General features: G+C 32.7%; 1 protein-coding gene across 1 annotated transcript in view; it reads left to right on the forward strand.

Annotated features, from left to right (window-relative positions):
* LOC118179592 (mitochondrial glutathione transporter SLC25A40-like) overlaps positions 1–27256 on the forward strand; it is a 66700-nt gene that overhangs the window by 17168 nt on the left and 22276 nt on the right. The window contains exons 2-3 of the mRNA XM_035348767.2: positions 14660–14847; positions 20820–20887. Of these exons, the coding sequence (XP_035204658.1) occupies positions 14660–14847; positions 20820–20887 (256 nt within the window). The remainder of the gene's footprint in view (positions 1–14659; positions 14848–20819; positions 20888–27256) is intronic.

Raw genomic sequence — 27256 nt, forward strand, 5'->3', positions numbered from 1 at the left:
AATTCCAGCGAACGAGCTGACTTTCCCCATGTGTTACGAGCTATTTTCCCCTTAAGGATCCCTCAAAGATATCCATCTATTTAGGCAAATAAGCTCTGATATACTGTGTTTCAGTACAAATCCAGAAGGAAGGGTTCCAGGAAATCATGAGGACAGCTGCATTGCGAATTTAACTGAAGTTTGGACATTTTTCAGGGTGCTGAAATAGGTTTAATGCAGGGATTCCCAGTATTTATTTTGCGCAGACCCCTTTTAAGGGAATGATTTTCTTCATCGACCCCATTATATTTTTCTGTATAGTATGCTACGTAATCATAATGTAAATAATTGCACATAAATAACTTCACGGTAATGCTTAGATAAGAATATGAATAAAGGTTTTGAAGTAATGGTGTATTAGATACATGCTTAATTATTTTTGTCCCATTTTTAATTTTTTAAATATAAACCAGTTTTCTAAAAAAAAAATCGTAGATTCTAATTTCGTAAAAGTTCGTTTGTAATTAATGCGATCGCCGCGGGCAGTTTTTTCAATATTTAGCATAAAATTGCATTATTTAATTTTTAAATCACCTCGTTCAAAAATATTTAATCTCTTGTTTTCCATTCTAGTTTTGCGTTTTTCGTATTTTTATGATTGCGTATATATTATAAACAATTATCAATTCTATTAATATTTTCCCCTCTAATCAATGGTATCTTGAATATGCTTATCAGTAACGAGTGCATATTTGGTTGTCAACCCCCAGTCGACCTCGCGATCATCATTGACCCCTTTCATGGATACCCAGTGGACCAATATCGATCTTTTTGGAAACATCTGGTTTAAATGTGTGCTAAAACAATTTGTTTTTATGTAGTGAATTTTGTAATTGAAAAAAATCCCTTCCCTCATCATGTATTCTTTTTTTTTTTTTTTCCTTGCAGTCCGTATTTTAATACATTTCGTAATTTCTGTAGTATGAATTTGTGTAATCTTTCTCAGACACCACCCTCGTTTTCGCTTTAAAATACAAAAGCTGAGTAAAATGTTATCATCGTTGGAAATTAAATTGAAAGAAAAAAGTACAGTGATGTTCTTAAAAATTCATAATTGCAGTATCCTGTACTATTTTATTACTTTGGGTAATGGAACAGGAAAAAAAAAACTAAGTTTAATTCTTAAATTGACCGATTTGATTGTGAGAACATTTCTCTTCTCACCTTCAGGTTTTAGCTTTTGACTAAGTTATATAGGTCGACGTTTGATCCAAAGAACCATTTAAGTGAAATTATTCACTGTTACCTCGTATTTTATTTGACCTAGAAAAATTTGGAAACCTATGTTCTGCATTTTGAATATTGCAGCCATAAAGTTTTAATCTACTTTTTGTATCGCTCAATATTTATTTGGTACGCATAGCAGAGACATGATACTATGTTGACGTAGTCCAGAATTCTGTGCATCTGTTCGGTTCAAAAAGTGGTTGTACACGTTTATAGCTGTTGAATACGTTTATAGCTTTGTTTAATGTAATCTGACTTGATCATCTAACTAAATCATGTAATTTTCATCGCCATATAAATTTTAGGGTTTTTTAGCGTTATATGTGTTTTTTTGCTGGTCTTAAAAATATTTGTATTTAGCTACGCAATACAGAGCTCCGATGTACGATTCTCAAGGTGAATCAGGGAACTTGTTTTAACACCTGCCACCTGTTTTTCCGCATTTTATTTATGTTTATTTGTGATGTAAAAACTTAACGTTATCTTGTGAATGATGTAATCGATCTTGCTAATATATTATATTTCGGTCAAGTCTAACACGATTTCTTTAATTCGTTATTGGAAATATAAGAATCTTCGTATTCGATATGCTATTGGCCAGAGCATTGTCGAAATACGAACTCATTCTACCAGGAAATGTATGTTGGCATTTGAGAAACGTAAACTGTGCTCTGATATTACGTGTAAAAGCTGAGTTAAACCCAGTATGTGTGCAAAAATATTTCAGAATGAAAAGTTTTCATTTAATATACATACTTGATGAGAAAAATTGAAAGAACAAGACCATCGAAAAATCAGTCCGTTTGTAAAATTTTTTGACGTATGAAAATTAGGTACTTTAGGTTAACGAGCAAGTAGTATTTGTGCGCCAAATTTTTGTTTCATCTCACGAATATCCACATAATGGTACCAGTATGAATAAACTTGAAAAAGGAACATTGATCCATTAACTTTCCTTTCTCGTATTTTTAGTTGCTTTATTTAAAACGCACAGTATCAATCGTGCTATATGACGATTGCCAAATGATGAACAGTCGCGATTAAATTCTTTCGACATCAAGTTATGATCTAGATCAGGGGTGGTGGAGGTTTTTGTTTTAATGATCAAGGAAGATCGAAACATCCACCCCTTAGTCAAGACTCAGGTGTTGGACAAGTGGTGGCGCCTGCTAACCTGTATGGAGCACGTGGGAGAAAAGGCATATATCTCCTACCATAACGTAGACCCCCCTTAGTCAAGTAGTTTAGTTCTCTACTTGACCGTTCCCCTTCTGGTACTACTCTACTGTTTCCATACATTTATACGGCTTATGTTGCCTATTAATGAATTTTTTGTCCATTTAAAGTTTAATAGTGTAAATAAATGCATAATTTAACTTTGTTACTAATCCTTCACTTAAAAACTTCTTTACAGTTGCGCTGTATTAAGTTACTGTGAACGAACGGGTGGGCGGTATAGAAATTTGACAACCTTGACTACTCCTGATCTAGATTGACGGACTTCATTTAAAAAAACCAAAAGATGGAGTTTTATTTCACTATTACTAGAGCACGACACTTTATTTGTGGTTTCAGGAGCTGATAGAATTTTAATCTGCTCCCAGGCAAGAATCATTGTACAACAATTAGAATAATTGCCGTGTTTACTCGAAATGTCACTTACTCTTTCACCTATATATGACAATTTGTAATGACAATTTGGCAATGACATACTAGATAGATGATTCGTAATGAATAATAAACTCGTCTTCCTGTAGATGCGTAACAGATTTAAGTTTTTTTTTTTTTTTTTTTTTTTTTTTTTTTTTTTTTTTTTTTTTTATATATATTTTATATATCTATTAGATTTAATAAAATAGGCATTCTTTTTTTGAAATTGGGGCCCATCAGCGGCGGAGCGGTAAAGTCGCTGAACACTGGTAGTTCCGTCCGAGGCTCGAAACCTGCGAACGGGCTGTCTGCATGGCCGTTTTCTCCATGTATAACGTGCACAGTTTCACTTAGAAAGACCTCCACGAAAGCATTCCTTCCCATAGGCAGATAGCCCTCGAGCCTTTGCTGTAATCACATTAGCCAAACCAAACCAAAATTTTCTTGAAATTGGGCGCAGTCATTCCTGTGTGTAGTTAGATTTCGAACAAGCTTTTATGTTTGACGCCAAGTCGCGTGTTCTTTTAACCGAAAATTCAGATAAAACTTCTTTGAATCTAACTTTTATAGTCGAACTGCAATGTTTAAAGGAATGGCGAAATTCCAGAATTGGGAAGGAGATGCATATTTAGATAACTTTTGTGTATTAAATGGGAAAGGAAATCAATAAGGAAGCCACAAAAGGCAATTACAAAGTAACTTAACGAGATACACACATGAAAGATATATTTATTTTTCAATATAATTATCATAATTATATATACACACACTTGTTCCATTATTTTTTATTAGTGCTGCAATACCAGCTGCATAAAATTCTTTGGGTCTCAGCCACATTAGAACTTTTCTTTGAGCATTTGCCTCAAAGATGTTTTTTTTAGTGGAGTAAATGGTTACTGCTACTGTTACCGTTATAGCCTACCATACATTTCCCGAATCAGTTCGTCACCCTCAACTCTATTGAATTATTTCCAGTCTGAACAGGACGCCAACTTCGGTTTTCATAGACTTTAGAGCCGCCATGAGAAAATTCTTCGAATCGCTTATGCACGGCTTTTGAAATACGCTTTTTCACATAAACAGTAATCAATCCTTTATGGATATCATTCGCACGAAATCCTGTTTTCTTCTTACATTACATCTTATATATTACATCTTTCTTGTACAATCATCGAGTTCTGTCGGCATTTCCAAACTGAACTTCGCATGTGCAACTGATACTTAGCATAATTAGCGAACGGAATACTATGAACTAGGACGGTTTTGTTTCCCATTAACATACACGACAAGAACTCTCTGTGAAAATATCATGCCAATTTGTGACTTATTTGAAGATTTTTCTTTTTCCCTTGAATATGGTGACTGTCCGATCTGACTTTTAAAGGGGTGTTCTTTGACATTCATTACAGACGTTCCAAAAATCTTGATCGTTTAATTAAAAAAGTTGGCAAGTACGAAGTCGAGGTTGTTCTGATTTATATCGCAAACCTAAAATAAAATACACTAATATTTTATATTTAGTTTTAATAGGATTGAAAGTAACGTCATAGATGCGCGTTGAAAGTCAAAGAAAATCTATATTATGTAAAGAATATCCGTTAGAATGAAGCTAATCGGATTCAGCAATTTTTGGAAGAGTGTACGCATCCGCATTAATGAAAGGCGTTGAATTGCAGCAGTAGTGTAATTTGCTCATTATTGTGAGTAAATTAAAATAATTTAGTTTTCATTACTTTAATCTATCGATGATGGTTCTTAGATTTAACTTTATATCGCTAGTTTTTGAGAATAACGATCATTGAAAAAAAAAAAAAAAAAAAACTTTATATCCTAATGAAAAGAGAAAAACTATAATAAATAAAGATAATCAAAACAGATAACGCGAATATAAAATTTTAAACTAGCCAAAACAGAACCGTTTGTTTATCATAAGTTTTGAATAAAAATCTGTCAATTTTCGAAGGCGATCAGACACATGCCCATCTTTTTTAACAACCAATAAGCAAACAAATAAAAATTGCCTAAATAAAATTCTTCAGAAGCATAATTTAAGAATTTTAAACGTACATTCTGACGATGAGTTCTTGACCATCTAATAAAGGAATAAATACCTTACGATATATTTAGGTATATCTGTATGATTAGAAAACATGAAACTGTGCGTAAAATTAATTACACGCAAGGTAATAAATGCCTGGCGTAAAATTTTCGGTAAGACTTTTCTATTTTGATGTCAGAAATTCTGTCGAAATTTTGAAACGTAGCCAATCAAAATCTTGCATATCTGTCGGTAACCAACAGTTGGATTCAAAAGTTTCATCAACAGCTGAACTTTTTTCTTCTTTGTATTGGAGTATTGCGATTTTCTCTTTTCCTTGTGTTTGTCACATTTCAGCAATAGGTGGGTAATTTTATTAATCCGTGTTACTTAATCACTTTTGGATGAAGCTAAATGTTCATAGTTAAATATTGTGCAACGGGCAGGAATGTAAGTTTGATACCTTCCTGTTTGATATTTGAAGACAGAGATCTGCTGCATATCTCGGTTAGCTGGTTATGTAAAATAGCATTCTTGTGATTAAAATTTGCTCGGTATTTTTACGCCATCGAAGAACTAAACAAAAACGTAATTTTTCATATCATAAAAGCTCCCAATAGTGAAAAAGGAAACGTTCTCTTATGGAATTTCGAGTAAAATTTATGTCACTTAATTGAAAAAGAGAGTAATTAATACGTGTTACCATATTCTGTCCTTTTTAACTAATTTTATCCGAAAATCGAGAGGGAAAAATTATGCTTAAAATTATTAGTAATTAAGAGAAATTTAGAAATCATTAGTGCGGTTACAAAGGAAAAGTAGCTACGAAAAACTACTGATAACTTTCAGGATGTTATTTATTTAAAATAAACATGTTATAATAGTACATTACAATGTCTGATGGTATTTGAGCCCGGAACATGACGTGTCCGGCTTAGTTACCTTGTAAAAGAACAAAAGACCCACATTTTGAAAGATGGAACATAGCAGCAGTATAATTTACTACAATGTGCTAGTAAAAATAAAAGAAGTAAGATGAAATCACATTTTTGGAAAGTTTCTCAAATGTGAGAACACCTGCCTCGTCCGGGTAGAATCTGCGCAAAATACCTTTGAACTTATAAATACAAGGGAAAATAAAATGGACGAAAGGCTAATACAAAAATTCAAATACAATTTGAATGCAATGATTAAAAATAATCAAGCAAATACAATTTACCACTAAACTATCTGTCGGAGGGAACATTAGAAAAGAAAAAAATTATGATAAGCCTTTTGCTAAAATGCTAGGGATTATCGTGCACGAAGAAATAGGAAATAATTCGACATTACACTAAAATATTACGCCCATTACACTACTATTGCATTAAGATTTGTAATACTATAAATTACGATTTTAAAAAACACTAAAAATGCATGTTTGAGTTGTATGAAAGCTGCGGGGTGGAAGTCAAACAATCCGTACTTAAATGTAGAATCAGCATTATTTTTACATTTGAAGCTTTAATTTGCTTCAGTTTCTAATAGCCTTTTTACATATCAAAACTTTTTTTGGCTTCCCTGTAGTTTCCAAACATTTCAAATGCCAGCTTATGAATTACTTCATTTCTGCAGAAGCAATTTCAAGCAGCAGCTATCGAAGTTGGTTGTATAAAAAATGTCCCATTAGCTAGTTCCAAATAGGAATACATTTACTTATGAATTGTATCAAATGAAATTTAAATTTTTCTGCTTCCCTCCTGACGATTTTATGCGATCTATTTTTCTGTGAAATTTATGCGAATTATATTTATGCCGTCTTATATTATAAATATTTATGGATTTATAAAACAGGAAATAAATACTGTATTAGTTTCGTAATAAGTATTTTCGAATGCTTGCATTTATTAATTCGGAGAGAATCCATGAAGAAAATGAACTCTTAAGAATTTTAAATTCTTCCTTGTAGCTTTCGAATATGTTGCCTTGAATTGATAGTTATTTCCTTTTTTACTGTATATTATTTGTTTATGCGTCCCTTAGGCAACAAATTGGCGCATTTTATCAACCCAGCTGTGTTGGACTTGAGTATGAAGATACGATAACCTTGCTCGGTGGAATTTTGACTTTGCTCGCGTATCTTTAATAAGTCTTTTTGTTATCAAGTCGCATAATACGTGGAATATATGGGCAGCATCATTTGCACAAGTCTAATGTTTTATGTCTTGGTAACACAGCAATATTGTCACTTTTCGCTATCTTAGCTATGTCATCCCCATTAATTGAAACAATAATCGAATTTTTATAAAGTACCGTAATCAAACACTTTTTGGATTTTGATTAGTATGTTTCACGAATTCCTATAAAACCTCGATATATAATTCATGCATGTATCGTTTTTTAGTCCCGTTATGTTGGATTTGTTTATTAGATTATGACAAAGCATGCTAGTATGTATGTCTAGAAAGGAATTCTTTCCAAAAGGAAAGTGACCCGTATCCATGTTGCACATGAAGGAAATAACATAAACGGCTATATCGGTAACCTGTTAGTCGCAGTGTGAATCGAGGTTGACAGTTTTTAGAGGTCTTATGCGTTCGGCCGCTTGTGCCTTTTTGGATCTCAAATGAAATGCATGCAAGTAAATTATTTCTGCATTTAGCGTTCCCGAATCCGTGCTTTACTGCATTAATTGTTTGTAAACTATATTTCTAGTGCAACATTTTTCATATGAATGAGTAAGAGATGCCGAGCCTCACCGAGACTTGGTGCTTCTTTTTTTTTTTTTTTTTTTTTTTTTTTTTGTGTGTGTGTGTGTGTGTGTGTGTGTGTGTGTGTGTGTGTGTGTGTGTGTGCGTGCGTACGTTCGTACGTGCGTACGTACGTACAACAAAGTAGAAGGCACCTTTACTACGTGTAATAGTTCCGGGTTTAACAAATTTTTCCTTAAATCTTTTCACAGATTTTTACTGGCGGGCGCTAGATATTTTACGCTTTGGCCACTACTAAGACCTTTGGCGATATTATGGTTGCACATAATCGAAGGCCACCGTTATATCCTATGAAGGGACAGACAATTTTACATACATACTTTCTTTGGGATTTAAACCCGAGCCCTTCAGTGTACGGCAGTCAGAGTCACTAACCATTTTCCCGTCTGCGCGTCCTATTTGACAAAGATAGATTGACGTTCCATTATAACCCACTATATCAGTTTTTATCCAATTATATTAAATATGATTTAAAATTCACTTAAATCATCTGTCGAACTTAGTCTTTGCCTCCGATATTATTGGAATGTTTCGTACCCAGTGAAGAAGCAGCTTGTTTATTGAAACAATTGTTAATTTGTGAATTAACTTTGTTAAATAAAAAGGAGGCCCCTTGAAAGTAGTCTTTTAGTTGTATTAGAACGGAAATACATTAGTGGAAATTATTAATTTAACTAAATGCCCTAAAACTATTTTGTAGTTCCGAAATTTTAAAGCAGGTTTTCTATTTAGACCTGATTTGACCGTAATAGAAAAACCGCGGAAACTGTTTTGCGACGTTTAATTTTATAATATATATGTAGAGAAAAGGGTATGAAAGAACAAGCACTCAGCCTGGGACGACTAAACAAGCTTCTCGTGGAGGTAAAAATTGTACAGTTATATAAGATGTCCTTAGTCGTTGTTGCATTTCTAAAAATAGCTGGCGTTTCTTTAAACTTTTCTACCTAGCAGAGGTGCGCAAAAAAGTTTTCAGCTAAGTTTGCAGTATTTTAAACTGAGGTCACAGCAAATAGAGCTGATTCTTTACATTTTATGCAGCATAATGGATTTGAAAAGATTGTAGAAAACATTTGTCTTTTCAAGTTACATGCCGATGATGTCGGTAAGATAGATGCCACAGCGGTAACCATCTGGATCGGGAAATTTCTGCCGAAAAAGTTCATTTATAAACGAGAGCATGGCGAACAAAATACGGAAGTTCTTTTTATGAATGTTCTCTCTGATTCGGGAGAGTAAAGCTTCCGCGTTGTAGTATCAGTGGCCTTCTGCGGAGCTGACGTCAATCCCGTGTCTTCTCTTTGACTTTCGATTTTACACGCAGTATTCTTATCTGATAACGAACGAGGAAGGATAAGTTTTAGTCTTTTTAAGTGGGTTGATTTCGAGAATGTCATCGCGAAGTAGAATGAATTACTGTTAGGCTGAAATTGAGATACCTATAGTGAAGCATTAATGAAACGCCCCACCAACAGCCGAGCTGTTAAAGACTGCTGAATACTGGTAGTTCGTCCTGAGTTCGAATTCATCCGAATGGGCTGATTGCATGGAGGGTTTCCTGGGTTTTCCTCATGTGTAATTTGATTGCGAGCCAGTTTTCGTTCGAAAGCTCTCTGTGAAGGCATGCCTGTTTATCTCTGGTAGCCACCAGGCGTCCCCGTCTTCCGTCACCTACCTACCCCTACCTTTAGGGAGTTAGCTGTCGTGTGTTTTGTCATAGTCAAATAACCAGAACCATTGATGAGAAAAACCACGTCTTAAATGAAACACGAATTTATATCTTTACGTAAGCATTTTTGCCAAAGGAGAGGACTTGCTTGCTGATATTCTGTAATTTTGTATCTCTATTATGTAGAGCACATTGCGTAACGATGTACATCATAAAAGTGTCAGCCTCTTTAAGCAAATAGGCCTCTATCCGAAAAGCAGATACATCCGTATGCAGATCAGTTTTAAACTTGAAAAAAAAAATTTGAAGTCTTTTATAAATACGGTCACTTTTATGCCTGAGCATCTCTGTGCCGTTATTATTCTCATTGCTGTGGGTTTTAGTTATTATTCTCATTAATAAAATAAATGCAAATTCTTTTTGTATAACGTTGCCACTGGCAGAAAGGTGCTGGTACTTATATAAAGCAGCAGTGTGAGGGTTTCATATATGATGACCTATAATCTGGCAAAAAATTCACTTGAAATCGATAGTATAGTTAGAGGGGATCCTCTTTCATTTTTAAGGAGCACCATTTTTTGTTTGAAACATTATTTCATTGGGGTTGTTGGTTGGTCAGGTGGATCGTCGAGGCAGGTAAAAAATAATAAGATTCTAAATAGCTGTACGAAATTAAGTTGAAGAGGTGTTGGTGTATTTAATTATGGCAAAGCACGCTAGGGGCTATCTGCCTAAGAGGAGGGATGCCTTTCGTGGAGGACTTTCTAAGGGAAACTGGCTCGTATACACGTTACACATGGGGAAAACCACGAAAACACCCATGCAGCCCAGCCCGTTCGCGGGATTTGAACCTCGGACCGAACTACCAGTGTTCAGCGACTTTACCGCTCGGCCGCTGGTGGGCTAAGTTGAAGAGGAGGGGACGTTTTTATTCTAAGGTGAAATATTTTAAAAAATGTAATTTCAACCGTTACATGCTGTTGTCATTTCTTTTATTCCATCGAAACTTTTGAATACAAATTGGGAATTTCAATTAAATTATGATCACGGTGACAATAATAAGCAAGAATGACGTATTTCAGGATTTTATTTCCGTTATTGCCAGGGAAATCGAAAACGAAAACTGGAAGAGCAAGTCTTGAATTTTTGCATCTAAAATACACTCTCCAGAACAAAGTTCCAAATATTGTAATACTGGTGTGAATTTTCCTCTCAATTGCTGTAAGTGTTACTAGTTTTAAGAAGCATTTTCTGAATATAGTGAACTCCCGTAAACGCGAATTCCTATAAAGCGACACAAAAATTAGTACGATAAACAGTCCCGTATAACGCGTAAAAGAAATTTAACGTTTTTTTACATAGTTTCTGATTTTTACTTCCCTTGCTTGATACTTACTTGTTCTTTGATTTTTACTTACTACTTTTCTGATGTACGAAGTTAAGGAAGTATTGTAATCGCGAAAAATTTTGGGTATCATATTTCAGCAAAAATATCTCCATTTCAACCGCTCTCAAAATCATTTGACGATGTTTTTGCGCGACATCTGTACGTACGGACAGAATACAAGACTGTGTTTTTAGCAAAAAATAATTGTAAAATAGTTTTATAACGGACTCAGAAGAGTTTTCTTTCCCTTGAAGTTCTGTACGTACGTACGTATCTCTCTTAAGTCAAGAACGAGTAGCCGTAGAACGTTGAAATTTTGTATATGGGACTGCTATAACATGTAGTTGGGCACCTCGCTTTTTCGTTGCAATCGGCTGCAGCAGTCGTATATATATAATAATTTATTTACTAAAGAAATATTGATTGTATTATCTCCTAATATAAATTTAGTAGAATGTATCAAAAAGAGGGAACCCATATGTAGGAAGTTTAATTCCGAAAATTGTGTTTTAAAGGAACTTGAATGTAAATCATGAAAAAAAAAAACTTTTTAAGGAGACTTGAATTTAAATGTATATATATATATATTCATTTCCTTTGTTATCTATCTCAGTGAGCTTAGTTTTTTATTCTTATATGTTATTAAATTGTTAATTTTTTGCTTTAAAAGTGATTGAATTATGTGATTTTTTATGTTCCTATTAAGGTTTTTATGCCTTCTGTTAATCTGCATGCAATAGTTCTATAATTACGAACAGTTTAAAAGTGGTGGGTTTAAGCCTAACGAGCCACCGTTTGTTTACATTTACAACTCGGTAGAATAGTGAATTAAGTCAGTTTATGCACCTTCAGTGTTTTCACTTTTCTGCACCGAAAAAACTGCCTTCTTGCCCGCTGGCCGAATCGCTTGTTTTTGTGTAGAAACTCTTAAATTTAATTGTAAAAAAAAAAAATTTAACTATTTCAACTTTATTTGGTGTTTTATATTTTTCTCTCTTTTACAATTTTTAAGAAGATGTTTTGAATTTTTATGTATTTTTGCCTTGAACGAAGTGAGAACTGAATTAATTTAATGAGAAATGTATCTCTAAATGAAATTCGAGGAAACAAGTTTGAATGAAGGGCAGCAAAAAAATGTGCATAACTTAATAGGCTGTACGAAGAGTCATGTGGTGTCCATATGAGATTTTTTGTTTAAGGGGAAAAAATGTATGCACTTGCCTGCTGTTTATACTATATGAACAGTGAAGCTGACACTTAAAAAAAAAAAATACTACTGGAACGCGTTCATACACATTTAAAGATATAAAATAGTTTTAATATTCAATTGTTAATAAAAGTAATTATGCATTTCGCTGCTTAATATTTATTCAGTATCGAAAGTATTAATAAGTAAGTTCTAACGACGTTGTCTTATAATTTTGGTTGCACAGATTCATAGCTTGAATAGTCCGCAGTTTCGGCCTTGAGTTTATTATATTGAGCGTATAGTTTCGTTATCGTTATTTAAAAACAGTTTCTTTCTACATATCATTTTTAGGCTGAGAATATTAGGGATAAACAGTCTTAAATTCCTTAAAGCTTTCTATTGGCGGATGCATTTTCATAAAATGTGTTTCTAATGTTTTTTGGCTGTTTGTAATCCCTTTATGTTTATCTTCTAAACTCAAAGGTTTTGCCATAGTAACAAACTAAATCTACGCCACTGCTTGAAATCTGAATGACAGTTGCAGCGTTGCGCACATCGTATCATATTATATGATAATTACTGTTGTTATAATCCCCTTCCGTGAAGCTTTATTTTTTCTTAGGGTTGTCGCCATTGAGTTAGGTTTTTTTTTTGCCAACGTTTATGTTTGGTGGTTAGAGGCGTCGCGTCAACAGAAAAGTAATTTAGACGTAGAAAGACAGTTCATGCAGTCGTATAAAGATCATGTTTCATCTTTATGGGGCTTTTCAAATGTGATAATTATCTTTTCCGTTTATTAAAACATTTAAATGAATGGACCTAACGTGCCATGTAAGCAGCTTGCTATTCTCTTCACCCCCCGGTCCTAATTTGGGTACACCCTTACAAAGTTGTTTACGCTAAACTATGTGTATCAAAATTTAAAATAAATGAGCGAGTTGCTTAGTATTTTCAAACAACTTAAAAGTCGGAAAAATCAGTTTAAGCTGTGTTCACTAGATCTAAATTGCCGCCCAACCGATAGAGTGGTTAGTGACTCTGACTACGGTACCGAAGGGCTCGGGTTCGAATTGCGGAGAATGCATGCATGTTTCCAAATGTGTAGTGTCTGTGAGGCATGGGGGCATTCAAAATATGCGTCAAGCAGAAAGTCCTCTCGAGAGGTTGGTGTAGGGAAAGAGGGGTGTGAGACCCTCAGATCCGCCTCCCCGGGTGCATAATTTGCAAGTACACATCAATATCGCCACTGAGGGAAGGTCTTAAAAAATGGGCCAGTGAGCTTCTGTTGCTCTTGTGACGTTGAATCTTTGAAACTGTGCATACGAGCTCATGTTGTTGTTTACATAAGCTAAGGTTAAAAAAAAAAAAAAAAAAAAAAAAAAACCACGAGGTAGCATCATTAAAATTTGCTGTAGAATGGCATTCAGTAAATCTAATGCTGTCAGATGATTTTATCGGCAAAGATTAGAGGATTAGTAAGAAATGAACAGCATTTGTTTACGTTGCAACCTCTACTTCATTAAACATCTGTATTTGTGTACATTCAGGGGACTCTGTATCTTTTGAATGATTTTTTTAATTATTATTATTTAAGAACTTTGCTGCATTTTTTATAAATATTGTTAAATGGTTGTGTTAGGCAAAATAATTTTAAGCTGAAAAATTTTTTGCCGGTAATTTAAAAAAAAAAAAAAAATTATATGCGTGATATGCAAGCCATTTCTGATGAGTAATAATAATAACTAATCCCCCCAAATGAAAGGTGTGATGACTTTTTATATCAAAAGCAATGGGCAGACCAAAACAAGCATGAAGTAGCATCATCTGTTGTGGAGAAAGCAAAGAAATTTGTGTAGTTTATTACTTTAAAATAAGTGTTGCAAGGTTATTTCCTCCCACCTGACTTGCCTCATGACCTTGGAAATGACAGCTGTGGTATCATTCCAGTGGCAGAATTTTTCCCACTCTTTTTTTATTTAACATGTTCCATTTCATGAATAGCATGAAGTTGAAGAAAGGCTGAGTTTGAACTACAATCTCAAATGAGATGAGAAAGTAAATGCTGAGCTGGGATGATGATATGTGTTACATTTGCAAATGGGGCCAAGGGGCAATGCCCTCCATGATGTTGCTGTTTATCCATTTTGCTGATCCTCACATGAATTTTTTTTTTTTATATATATATATATATATATATACCAGTTAAGAAATCAAAGTTGACCTTAAAATAAGAAATAAGACATCCCTATCCTCCCAAAAAATATTAGCAAAAATAATAATAAAAAATAAATAAAAATCTCATTTTTGTTGAATTCAGAAAAGCTTCTAGGGTTACTGAAAGGATTAAATTCATAGCTGATGTTTTTGGCAATATGTCTGAGTATCAGATTTACAAACGAGTACCAGTTTTAGTGTGTTTCTTTTACAGTTATTTTTAATGGACTCTATGACATTTAAAACATTTCTGAATGATATAGTGTTCTCCCGTTCCTGCAAGAAATTTTTGTTTTAAAATAAAAAGTGCATTAAGTGTTCAAGGAATGCACCAAGAAAAAAACTGAATGTACTTTTTCCCTGTTCATAAAACTGTTATATCTCCCATCTTGTATTTTGTAAAATTTATGGTGTTAGACTGACTGATTATATGAGTAACTTTTAAAATTGTTATTTTAGCTAAAATGCAATTTTTTCCCCCTCCTTCCTTCAACAGTAACACCTTTGGATGTTGTTAAAATTCGCTTACAAGCTCAGCAAAAAGCACTGCTCAACAGCAATAAATGCTTCCTTTACTGCAATGGATTTGTGGAAGACCTTTGTTGTAATATCCATGCAAATGGGAACCATCATATTTCACCATCGTATTGGTACCGTTCATCTGCTCATTTGACAGGAACAGTGGTAAGGAATTCTTATTCAAATTGTACAGAATTGTTTTGCTTATTTGAATGTACTTCAGATTTAATGTTTGAATTATAAGAGCTTTTTTAAATAGATAATTTTGCATTAAATTAAAACAATTATTTTGGCAGAAAAATTGTAGGTACCTGATATATTTTGTGCTTCATTTCAATAAATTAGATATTTTAAATTCTGTTTGGAAGAAGGGTTGGTAAAATTATCTGCAAATGTTTTCATATAAAAATGCATTATTAAATAGCATGTTAATAAGAATGGAATGTACATAAGAAGCAATAGTTAAAGATAAGGTATTTTTATGTATATGCCTTCGAGAAATGAAAATTGCATTCCATCTCTATAATTTTAACATTTTATGGCAGCAATAATTTGAATTCTTTTTAGATTTACTTTTTGAATCATTTGAATTTGATTTTTAGAGTCATTTGAATTTGATTTTTAGAGTCATTTGAATTTGAGACCATTCAGATTTGATGTCATTCAGGACTCAACTTTTAAATTTACACTTGCTGAAACTCTATGGAAGTTTATCAGGAAAGGTGATCAGACATAATTAAATGACATAATAAATAGTTAATAATTAATATTAAAATGTAAAGAGGTAAATAGAAAATTAATAAATTAAGTTAAATTAATGGCAGATAGTTAAATCATAAATTAAAATATCCAAATTCATCCTATGGAGCTCTAGCTGAATTTCTTCAGTGCCATCAACAATAAAAATAAACTGTATTGTGGCAAATGCACATTGAAAATATATTTAATTGATTTTGAAAACACTATATAACAAAAACAATAAAAAAGGACAATCAGAAACGTATAGAATTATTTTTGTTGCTTTTGGGAAATTGTTTTAAACATAGTACTAGTTAAGTGTGAATGGTAAAATAAAAATTTCACAGTGGCAACTTCATGAGCTTCTCTGTGGATGTCTGCCAAGTAATATATAATATTAAAATTCCATAAAACACCATTAAAATTCTGATTTATAGCAAATGGAACTAATAATTACAAGAAAAATGCAGACTATTATTTTTCAATTCAACTTAAAAAAAATTGTAAATTTATTTTCAATGATTGTAACACTAATCATAACTATTGCTGGATCATCCATAATAACACTCCTGTCATTAATGCCATTCAAACAATTAACATACAGAACATTAACTGCTATGACTTTGAAAACTTATATACCTCACTTCCTCTAGAAGAAATTTATACTAGTCTACTAGATCTGCCTAAACTCTTTCCTGATATGCTCACGATTATGAATCTTAACAAATTGAAAACCTACCTAAAATGCACACTTTTTCATAACTACATTAAATTTCAAAATCAATTTTTTAAACAAGTCAGAGGTCTTCCAATGGGGTCCCATTCCAGTACCTCACTCTGTAATAGCTTTTTATTTATCAAAGAATTTAACTTCCAAAAAAATCTACAACCACAAGAATTAAATTACTACAAGTACACTTACAGATATATTGATGATCTTATTACAATTAATAATTTTAATAAAATTGAATACTCCGAGATTTATCCAAATTGCCTTACACTTAATAAAACTAATAATTCACAAAATAGCATAGACTATCTCGATCTTCAAATCATTGACTACAAAAAAATTTTACTTTTTGACAAAACAAGAAACTTCAGTTTCAATACTAACAAATTAATAAATTGGAATTCCAGCATATCCAAAAAAGTAATTAACAATACAATAATAAATTAAATACAACGAATTAAAATTATCTGCACAGATACTATATATTAAGCTTTATAAGGACAAAATGTTTCCAGAAATACAACAAACAGGAAAAATATGGTTTTAAATAATTTACTAATTGCAATAAATAAAATAAAATGGTTGAAATAAAAAATAAATAAAATTATCTTCAGCGTTCATTTTTTAAATAAAATAAATATGCTTACTATTTTTTAGGTATTTTGAAAAGGGAATTCTTATTTTGCTTAGAATATTGCACTGCAGATTTATTGATCTAAAAAAATGCAGAACGGTCAACTGCAATGCAAAATTTAGTAGTAATTTTTAACCTGTTTGATTACTTGCTAGTTTTACTTACGACTTTCACTCACTTCATTTTTCATTCCAATCTGGGCTCAATTCCAGATGAATGGGCTGGCTTCTTAGGCGTCCCCCCCCCATGTGTAACATCTATATGAGCCAGTTTTCCAAAAAAAATCATCCACAAAGGCACCCTTCCCCTTAGGCAATAGTCATAGTGTGCTTTGCCATAATCAATTAAACCAAACCGCTCGCTTAATTCAAATAATAGTTTAGAAATGCAAGAAAATTTCTTTTTTATCATCTTTCAGCAAATTCAGTTTACTAAATATTTCATCTTCTGTAAAATCATTTCATTAGTCAGAATTAATTTTTGTTTTCCAGATCTGTTGCTAATTTGAATGTCATAAAACTGTACCGAACATTTTTAGAAAGAAAATAAATTATGCAAATAAGATATTTTCTTCGGTATTACTTATTTGAGGAATTGAACTCTTTTTGTATATTATAATGTATTTTTCCATTTCAGAATAATTTATATGTAATTAATAATTACTTACAATATCCAAATTTTGTTTGTTAATCTTATGTTTAAGTAAAACCTTATTTAAACGGTTAATTTTGAAGTTAATTAATCATACACAAATTAAGAGAAAAAATGTGTTTATAATACAAGCAGAATGAATACAAATTAAAAATGTTGTACTTTGAATAAAACTCTGTCATTGATGTCAGCAAGACCTTCAGTATTAGCCAAATTTGATCCGATACATCACCATGCACTGGTGCCTTTAGAACTTCTCCAGTGGAAAGCTTATATGTGGAAAGTAACGAGACCTCCCTGCGGTTAAGACGTGAAAATCTTTGTTTTAAGCATTATTTCAAAGTCTTATCACATACCGAAAATTCTATGCGGTCAAAATTGCTTAATGACCAATACTCCCGTTTATATCAGGGACGACCATCATGTGTCCCATCTTTCGGCTTGCGGATGAGCGCTTTGGTGGAGGAATATAATTCGTTTAATATAGATAAACAGATGGAGGATTTTTTTGGAATTCCTCCCTGGTAGGATTGGAGAATCCATTCTCTGGATACTTTTCGACACTGGATTAAATCACAAACTAATGAAATAATCTACAAGCAGATATTTTTTCAACATAGAAACAAATATAGGAAATATATCCCTCTATATACAGACGGATCAAAATCCCAGGATCATGTTGGCGCTGCTTTCGTCACAGAAAAAACAATAGTAGGGGTTCGATTACATACAGTTTGCTCTGTGCTTACTTCTGAGCTTACTGCAATCCATCTGGCTTTGACTTACCTTTCAAAACAAAAGTACATAAAATTTATTATCTACACAGATTCCATGAGTGCCTTAATGTCATTGAAAAATCACGCTCAATGTACTCATCCAGTTGCAATCAGAATCCTGAAGTTGAATCATTCTTTAAAAATTCGGGGATACCAGATTCTATATTCGTGGATCCCTAAACACGTTGCCATTAAGGGGAATGAATTGGCGGATATTGTAGCTAAAACCGCAACCACAATGTACAATCTTCAGATTCCACTAGCAGACATCAAAGGGTTTGTCAAAAGCAAAATCCTCAGCAAATGGCAGAAGCAATGGGATGACAAAGTATATAACAAGCTGAGAAATGTAAAACCCACCATTGGATACTGGCCATGTATGGCTAATAGAAAGGAAGATGTCCTCTTGACTCGACTGAGAATTGGCCATTGTCGCCTGACCCATGGATATCTTCTGAAGGGAGAAGAGAATCCCAGCTGCCCAAACTGCAATGCAGATCTAACAGTCTATCATATCTTGGTGGAATGCCAGAGTTTTAATCATTTTTGCCAAAAACATTTTAATTTTTCAGAACTGGACTTAGGAAATTTAATTGGAAAAACACATCATCGTAATTTGTTTCTGTTTTTAAAAGATATTGGCTTTTATAATAGACTTAAACCTGTTTTTTAAAAGATATCAGCTCTTATCATAGACTGTAATCTGTCTCTTCTTACCTAAGCTGGAAGTTTTTACAAATGACTAATTGCATTGTTACCATTTGTCTGGCGCAGATAACCTTGACAGGTTTTGTGCCAAATTATAATATTCCAATCCAATCCAATCCTGTCATTGATGATATTAGTGTATCACTTCTTTCTTCCAAATTACAAATGCTTATTGCAAAAGAGCACCTTCTTCTGCCCCCTACTCAAAAAAAAAAAAAAATTATGTGTGTAGCTTGAAAACAGAGCAGAGTTGGCAACAACTGTTATGCTGACATCATGCTACACACCTCCTCTATCCATGGGGCCAGTTTCGACTTAATTGACCACGCCCATGGGGAGTACTGTGTCATTGAGTGAACACGTGGAACAGCATTCTGCCGGAAAAATACCTAATGTAAAAACTGAACAGCTAATCAAGATCAAGTTTCTTGTGAAACTTACGAAATCAGCCACAGAGAAAACATTTCAAATGTTAACGGATGCTTATGGAGATGAAACTTTGTCCCATGTACATGTGTTTGAATGGCAGAAGTGGTCTTCAGGGGGAAGGGACAATGTGGAACATGATGAACTTGCTGGACATCCTCTTGGATGCCCAGCATGCTCAATTTCCTAAAATTAAATCGTACTTAAAGGGAACCCATTTTTACCTCAGCTGAAGAGGTTCAGGCGAAAATGGAGAATCTCCTGAAGGGCCTTCCAAAAACCTTGTTCCACAACTGTTACCAATAATGGCAGCACCGAATACAGAAGTGTGTGAATGCTAAAGGGAACTACTTTGAAGGTGATAATGTCACGGAGAACTGCTTCTATAAGTACAATGATTTATTGGACCAGTCTTCTCTTTCTTTCTTTCTTTCTTTTTTTTTTTTTTTTTTTTGTGTGTGTGTGTGTATGTCACACCTTGTATATTGGGTGATCCATAGTAACACACATGGTACTGACTTGTAAAATTAATTAAAGGGTTTTGTTATCCATTTTCTTTAAATTTTTATTATATCCATTAGATGGCATTGCATTTTTGAACTTCTGCTATAACAGAACAGCTATATGCTATCCTCTTAAGAAAATGTATTTTTTGCTAGCCTTGGTGGAAGATAAACATCACATTTTAGCTCATTTATGCTTGATAGAAGCATCACATCCTCTTGCTTCTCATGTAAAACAACATATTGGAAAAGAATCTTGTGACAAGTTGTCAATTGTAACATATGGGACAATCCCGATCGCTAGGCCTGAAATCTCATGTGGTGGCTATACAAAGATTACTGTGCATTATTGGCAATTTTAAAAGATGCTGTCTGACAGTACATATAAAAATATCCCTAAAAAATGCTATTTGTATACAGCATTCAGCAATAATGATAATTTATTAATACAAAGCAAAGATTGGCAGACTTATTTTGCAAAACAAAATTTCTGAAGAGGGGGGGGGGAATGTATGCATTATGATATATTGCAGATTCAATAAAATGCGAATTTTTTTAAATGTGTGCTGACTTTTATATCATCCTGTATGTCAGTTTCCTGCTATTTCTTTTGTAGAAAATAATGCTTTACACGTATGTTACATCATACTATGTATTATATAGCCTTACCATCTTTGTTGGAATTCCTTAATATGTATTTCCTTAAAACTGAGCAGTTTTTTTAATAAACTGTTCAGTTGTAAAATTTTATCACTTTGCATTGAAAGATAAATATTGAATATTTTTATTATTTTTACTTTTTGTATTTTCTTTAGCTCTTTGTTGCATTTTCTCTGGAGTATTCTTGTACATGTTTATTTTGTTGCATTTTTTAATAAAAATTAAATTTGAAAATTGACATATTCCAAAGAGTCAATGCAACGATAGAGTATTATTTATTTGTTTCAGTATTTAGCATTTGTGTTTTTCAGGATGCTTTTGTTAAAATAACAAGAGCAGAAGGTGTAACCTCATTATGGAGTGGATTGCCACCTGCACTGTAAGCTATAGGCTGTAGGGCCAAAGATATTCATAGATAGTCATGTGCATATGTATAATTTATATGTAAATTCATCAGACCAAAAAATAATTAATCACCTGGTATGGGAACTACCTGATATTGTATAATACTTTAGCAAACCTGGGAGGAGCAGAGTTTCGGCATGAACTGGATAAGTTTCTGTGTATAGTAGACGTCAATGTTCACGTCTACTATATAAAAGAATTATACATGGATGCCATTCCTGATATTAAACACATTGTGGAATCCCATAGATTTTTTTAGTTGGTTCATTACCAGAATTTTTGCAGGCCAAGTCCAGATGTGGGAGGGGGGCTTTTGAATGTGCATGCTAATTGGTCAGAGTTTGCTGTTCTATTAATGGAGGAATTACCCTAGAAGATAAAAATGGGAGTATTACAATCCTTGTTAAGATGAAGAGGAAGCAGCAAAAGTTGTTTTCCTAACAATAGTTAATCCAAATGATTGTCATTTCAGCCAAGAACCTATTTCCAAAATAAAATAAGCCCAAAATATCACTAAGATTTTTCCAACTTTTGCATACAGTCTACATTAAAGGCTTCTTCGGGTTTTCAGTGGGCTGACATCATCCAATTGCCAGCTAAAATCATCCAATTGTGTCAGAAACATGTCTATTAACTCTTTCGCATCAAGAGAAGACCAAATCTCTTTAAGTTTTTTTTCCAGTTCTCCATGGTCCATCATTTTTACCTCTTCATCAACTGTACCTAGGCAAATTTGAGGAAAGAAGTAGGCTAAGGCCTCTAGCATGCCTATTATTCCATATGTTTTTCTTTTAGAGTTCCCAGCAGAGTTGTATTTCAGAAAGGTGTGGATGAAAGCCCAACATCAATATTTTTTATTAATTATTATAGAGTATGGTGATTTTTTAAGTTACAAGGCATGAAACACTGCAGCCAGCTTGATCTGTCAATACTGCCATCCCGTCATACTTCTGACAAGAATTTCCTATAGTGGGTGTTTCTGCCATAGTTGAGGAATTGCATGACATATGCCAGGGGTCACACACTCATGTCAATAAGAACCGCGATGGAACTCGGGAAAGTTCGGGAGACAATGCTAGATTTTTCCAAAAGCCAGAAGTCCCTATGTACATGGTTTTAAAAGTAGTGAAACATGTTTCAAATGAAAAGAACCACCTGAGTTCTAAACAATCATTCAGTGACAGTTTGCTTACTTTTTAACATTGAGCAGTTTTAATTTACCATATTTCATACATATATTTTATTTTCATAAGAGCTGCATCACTCACCTGTGAAAACAGTACTTTGGCCACTCCTGTTATATGCATTGATGCACCTAAAATATCTCACTGCTTTTTTCTTGGAATGATCTTTTGCATATCTAAATGTAATTGCTCCTTTTTGCCATTTAAATAATATCCACTTTGCAATGCATTTTATGGACTGCATTATATTACTTTTGTAAAACTTGAGTATCCTCTTCCGTACTCATGAGGTGTCTATTTCCTAATCCTGCTTGCTCAGTGCATCTGCAGCAAATGCTTATAATTGTTATAAATTTAAACATTCCAGGTGATTAATTTTTATTTGGTGAGCTCATTTTTTAAATGTTTTTATGAAATTCAATTTAGCAAATGTCTTTAGCAGTGTTTTTGAAACCTTATTATAAATCAGTATTGATTGATATTTATTATATTTAATATAAAATAATTTTATTAATCATGAGTAATATTTTAATGTATCAAGTGAACATGATATACTATTTATAAGCTTTTACTTAACTCATTCTTGATATTTATCACTGTGGTCAAAAGTTTTTTCATCGATTTTTAAACAAACTCCTGATCAGCTACAGAGTTCAATTTTTGTACATACTTTGTTTGTGGATGAAAACGAATTTTTCACACATATCTGCATTTTACAAATAAACTGAAAATTGAGAAATTTACTGTTTGCACCGTCAGATAGAGCGGGGGGAATCATTTAAGTAAAATTTGAATGAAATTTTTAACATAACTTCTGATTTTTTGGAAAAGTGCTTGATTTTTTTCGACTACCTAGTGATTAAATCTGTGATTTTAAACTTTTAACATCTAAAAATATATTGGTTTCAAGGTTTTAAAAATTTCACAGGTTATAAAACAAATTCTTAGTCCTCTTTTAAAACAAAATAGGTAAAAAAAGGTTTAAATTGAGTTTTTGTTTTGTTTATTATGATACAATAAGAAGGAAAGGTATTCATTCTCCAGTTCCATAGTTTTGATGTACATCACACCATTATTTCACTTCTGCCTCACTTGCCCTTGCTGCAAGGAATTATTTGCAAACAAATTAAGTTTAATGTAGAAGTCTTCTGCCATTTTAAAAATTTGATTTATTCCTTTTTATATATAGATAGATTCTGTATTCATAATTTATTTCATTAATCTAAAAAAAAATAAAGAATTGATTAGCATTTAAAATTATATGTAGTGAAATTTACTGTGTTATTTTTCTTTTTTTTCTTTTTCCTATGTATATATATATATATAAAATTAAGAGATAATTATTAAATCAAGAATGGGATTAACCATTTAATCGGATGTACATGCATCAAAATTGAAACAAAAAATAATAATTAATACAACATAATAAAATTAGTATAAAAACTGTTGTTGAAATTTCTTTGTCTTCCCCCCCCCCCAATAAGCAGTCAAATAATTTTCAGTGGAGTCACATTTCTGAATTTTATCTAAATGATTGAGAATTCTTTAAATAAAAGTAAAAAGAAGTTGTAAAACGAAAAATAATTTAATAAATGTTATAAAATCAAAGACATTTAAAAGTGAAAAAAGGGATATTTTTAAAAACTATTTCAATTTTAATTACAGTTTTGTTTTATATAAAAAACTTACAATTTTTATACATTTTTCTCCGTATTTCATTTTAAGAGTTGATTTTAGTAATTTTATAGTGCCACTTAATCGACGGAGGGGATGTTGGGTACATATTGTGGTATATTATGCGGCTGTAAAATTTTAACTTCCAAAAATAAATGTTATAAAGATTTTAAAATTTTAAAGATAAAGAAAAACTCTTTTCAACCTTTTTTAAAACAAGAATGATAGATTGAAAAATATCAATTAGGTGCCCTTTTTAGAATTTTTTTTAAAACTAGTCATGTGTATTTATTTTATTTAATTCAGTCATATTATTTGTCTTGGTAGTCAAACACTGCTATGCATTTTAAAACTATTCTCTAATTAGCTATTGAACTCAATTTTGCACACATACTCATTATAAAGGAAAATACAATGTGATTTTTTGAAAATTTGATTTAGATTTTTTAAAAGTTAATGTTGAAATGATTGCACATATCTCAGTGTAATGAATAAACTAAAACTCTGAGTAATGAATAACACTGAGTTTTAGAAAAAAAATTTAAGTGTTATGAAACATGAAATTTTCAGTTCAACTAATTGAGATTATTATTTTTTTATATGAATGAATACTTCTATATATAGGTAAAAGTCACTGGACATTTCGGATTTCGGACTTTTTTCTCCTCCAGAAAAATGTTTAATGCATTTTTGTTAAATGCCATTTTAATAGCATGCCTCAGTTCTTATATTTCAGTGAAAATTCAATCACTAATGCATTAAGAAAATCAACAACAAAAATAGCTTTGTAAAAAAAAATTTTTTTTAAGTCGAGAAATAATCTGTAACTTTTAGAAAATATTTTACTCATTATGCTCAATATTTGTTTGCATTTTCGTACAAACACCGTGTATTAATATAAAGGTTTGTTTTAAAACTGCAGTTTTTTAAAATTGCAAATTGTTTGCATGTTTTGTACTTATAATGTACAAAGTTTGCAGAGAAAATTTTTTGGTCAAATTTAACATGAGCATACCTGCCAACTTTTACGAATTTTTCGTAATTTTTACGAAAATGCGTTTGTCTTTACGATTTTACGATCGTAATCCATTTTTTACAATTTTTTTTCCTTTTTCAAGTGTTTTTAGTGATTTTTGTCGAAATATTAGAATTTTTCGCCAATTCAGCAATTTTTGTCAATTGTATCGTGTTTTACCGCCAACTACCGACTACTTTGAATCCAGTAACCTGCGGTTTCTCCCAACTTGACGCTTAACCAGCAAATCCAATGCGCTGAACTTGTTTCTCCCACTCTTTTCTTTGTGGGCACCAGATTATTTTTTCGCGTTCGCTTCAGCAGCAAGGGAATTACTCAACGAGCGTGGATTGTCACATTCTCGTAATTTCACACAGTAATGCTGAGTGCGAGAGAGTCTTCAGTGTTGTGAAGAAAAACAAAACTATGTGTCGTTCTTCAATTTCACCAAAAACTCTAGAGGTTTAATCCTAGTATCCGGTGCACACGGGATTTGGCTACTTTTGGCGACTTTATGATGAGCAGTAAAAATGGGACATATACGGTGAGTAGTTAACGGGTCATTCAAAGAAAATATACAGTTAAACATAGTATATAGTATGTATATAGTATATATACTGTGTGTGTATAATATATATATAGACGTTCTTTGGATAATTTTTGGTGTTGGCGATAATTTTCAAAGTCACGCCAAGGCTGCACCGTATACTAGGATTTTACCACTCTAGAAAACATTTTACTTGCTAAATGTTATGAGGAAACTAATTGTTATGCCAGGAAATTTTCCAAAGAATTTTTGGCTAAAGCCAAAAAATGCACTCTAAATTCATTGCAATAATTTTTTTGTGTAACATTAAGTTCTTGTTTTATGTTTCCTAATAATATTTTTAGTTACTACTTAATTGAGATTTACTAATGTAAGTGTACAATTTTCTTTTTTCTATTTGTATAAATTGTTATTTTTTTAATATTAAAGCATGATATTAATTCGTGTTCTTCTGAATTTTGGAGAAATCTTCTGAATTTTTATCTTTAGAGGTTGGCAGGTATGCATGAGTGATAGAAAACATTACAACATTCAAAAAAAATTTTAAACTAAAATTTGAAATGAAAACTCTGAATATTCAACAGAATATAATCATTTTTTAAAATTATTTTTCAACTCCATGTGTGCAAAATTTATCAACTTTTTCTTTTCATAATTTGGTAGCCAAGTATAGGCAACTTACATAAAAATTCCAGGTGAATCTTGTGCAAATTCAAAAAGATGTAGACGATATAGTTAGCTCTATTGCAATTCCTTTTTGGAACTAACTGAATGATAAGAGATTTTTCAGAAACTGTCATTTTCTGTATTTAGTGTTTGTTCATTTTTAGCTTTAAACATGTGTTCTTCCTATCACTTTTATTTATAACATCAGACACATGTTTTTTCTTATATGAATAACATTGGACTGGCTCAATTACAACAAAAATACTGCCTGATAAATTAAGTAAGTAATAATTTATGGAAAAAGTTGCCTAATTCTAGAATGTAACTGCAATACAGCTTACTGTTTTGACAATATCTTTTACAAATTTACACAATATTCACCTGGAATTTTTATATAAGTTGTCGTCCTTGGCTACCAAATTATGAAAGAAACAAAACTGATATATTTTGTACATGTAAAGTTAGAAATTTTTTTGTTAACACTGAAGAGGCAAAATGGCTGCAATGCACCTTGACATGGATGCCACAAGTTCTTGGTTGATGACTAGATGCAGGCTTTATCAAGCAGGGTCAAGATATTGAGACATGGTGGGGATTGTGCTCACCTGCTGCTGCATGACATCCCAAATATGCTCTATTAGCTTAAGATCGGACGAGCTAGGTGGACAGGACATTAATTGGAATTTATCCTCGAACCCCTCCAACACAGTTCAAGCCTTATGAAGTGGGACGTGTCCTACTGTAAGATTCCATTTCCAGTGAGAAGACAGATGGATGCAACTGATCTGCAATTATGTTCAGCTTTTGTGGTCTGTTCTACCACAACTAAGGGTTCCAGACTGCCCATGAGGTTGTCTCCCAAAGCATAATACTGACATCACTAACCAGTGTATGATCTGCTGTACAGGGAGAAGCAATTGTTTATCTGGAGGATGACATACCCTGTCACAGCCATCGATGTGATGAATGAGAAATCGTGATTCATCTGACTAGGTAACTGTCTTCCACTTATCCATGCTCCAGTCTCGATGTTCCCAGGCCCACTTTAGGCATAGATGACAATGATACTTGGTCAACAGAGGTACATGTGTGGGAAGTCTGCTGCTCAGTACCATATCCAGCAGTACCATCCATGGTACTGGATCCATGGATTCAGTACCATATCCAACAATGTCTGCTGAACTGTGTGTTCAAAAAAACTTGCACTTAGATCTTGATTCTTTGTACTAGGCTTTCAGCTGAGCCACTATCTGGCAC

This window comes from Stegodyphus dumicola, chromosome 8 (assembly GCF_044657685.1).
Source record: "Stegodyphus dumicola isolate Sdum_Otavi_A_Nest chromosome 8, ASM4465768v1".
Lineage (NCBI taxonomy): Eukaryota > Metazoa > Arthropoda > Arachnida > Araneae > Eresidae > Stegodyphus > Stegodyphus dumicola.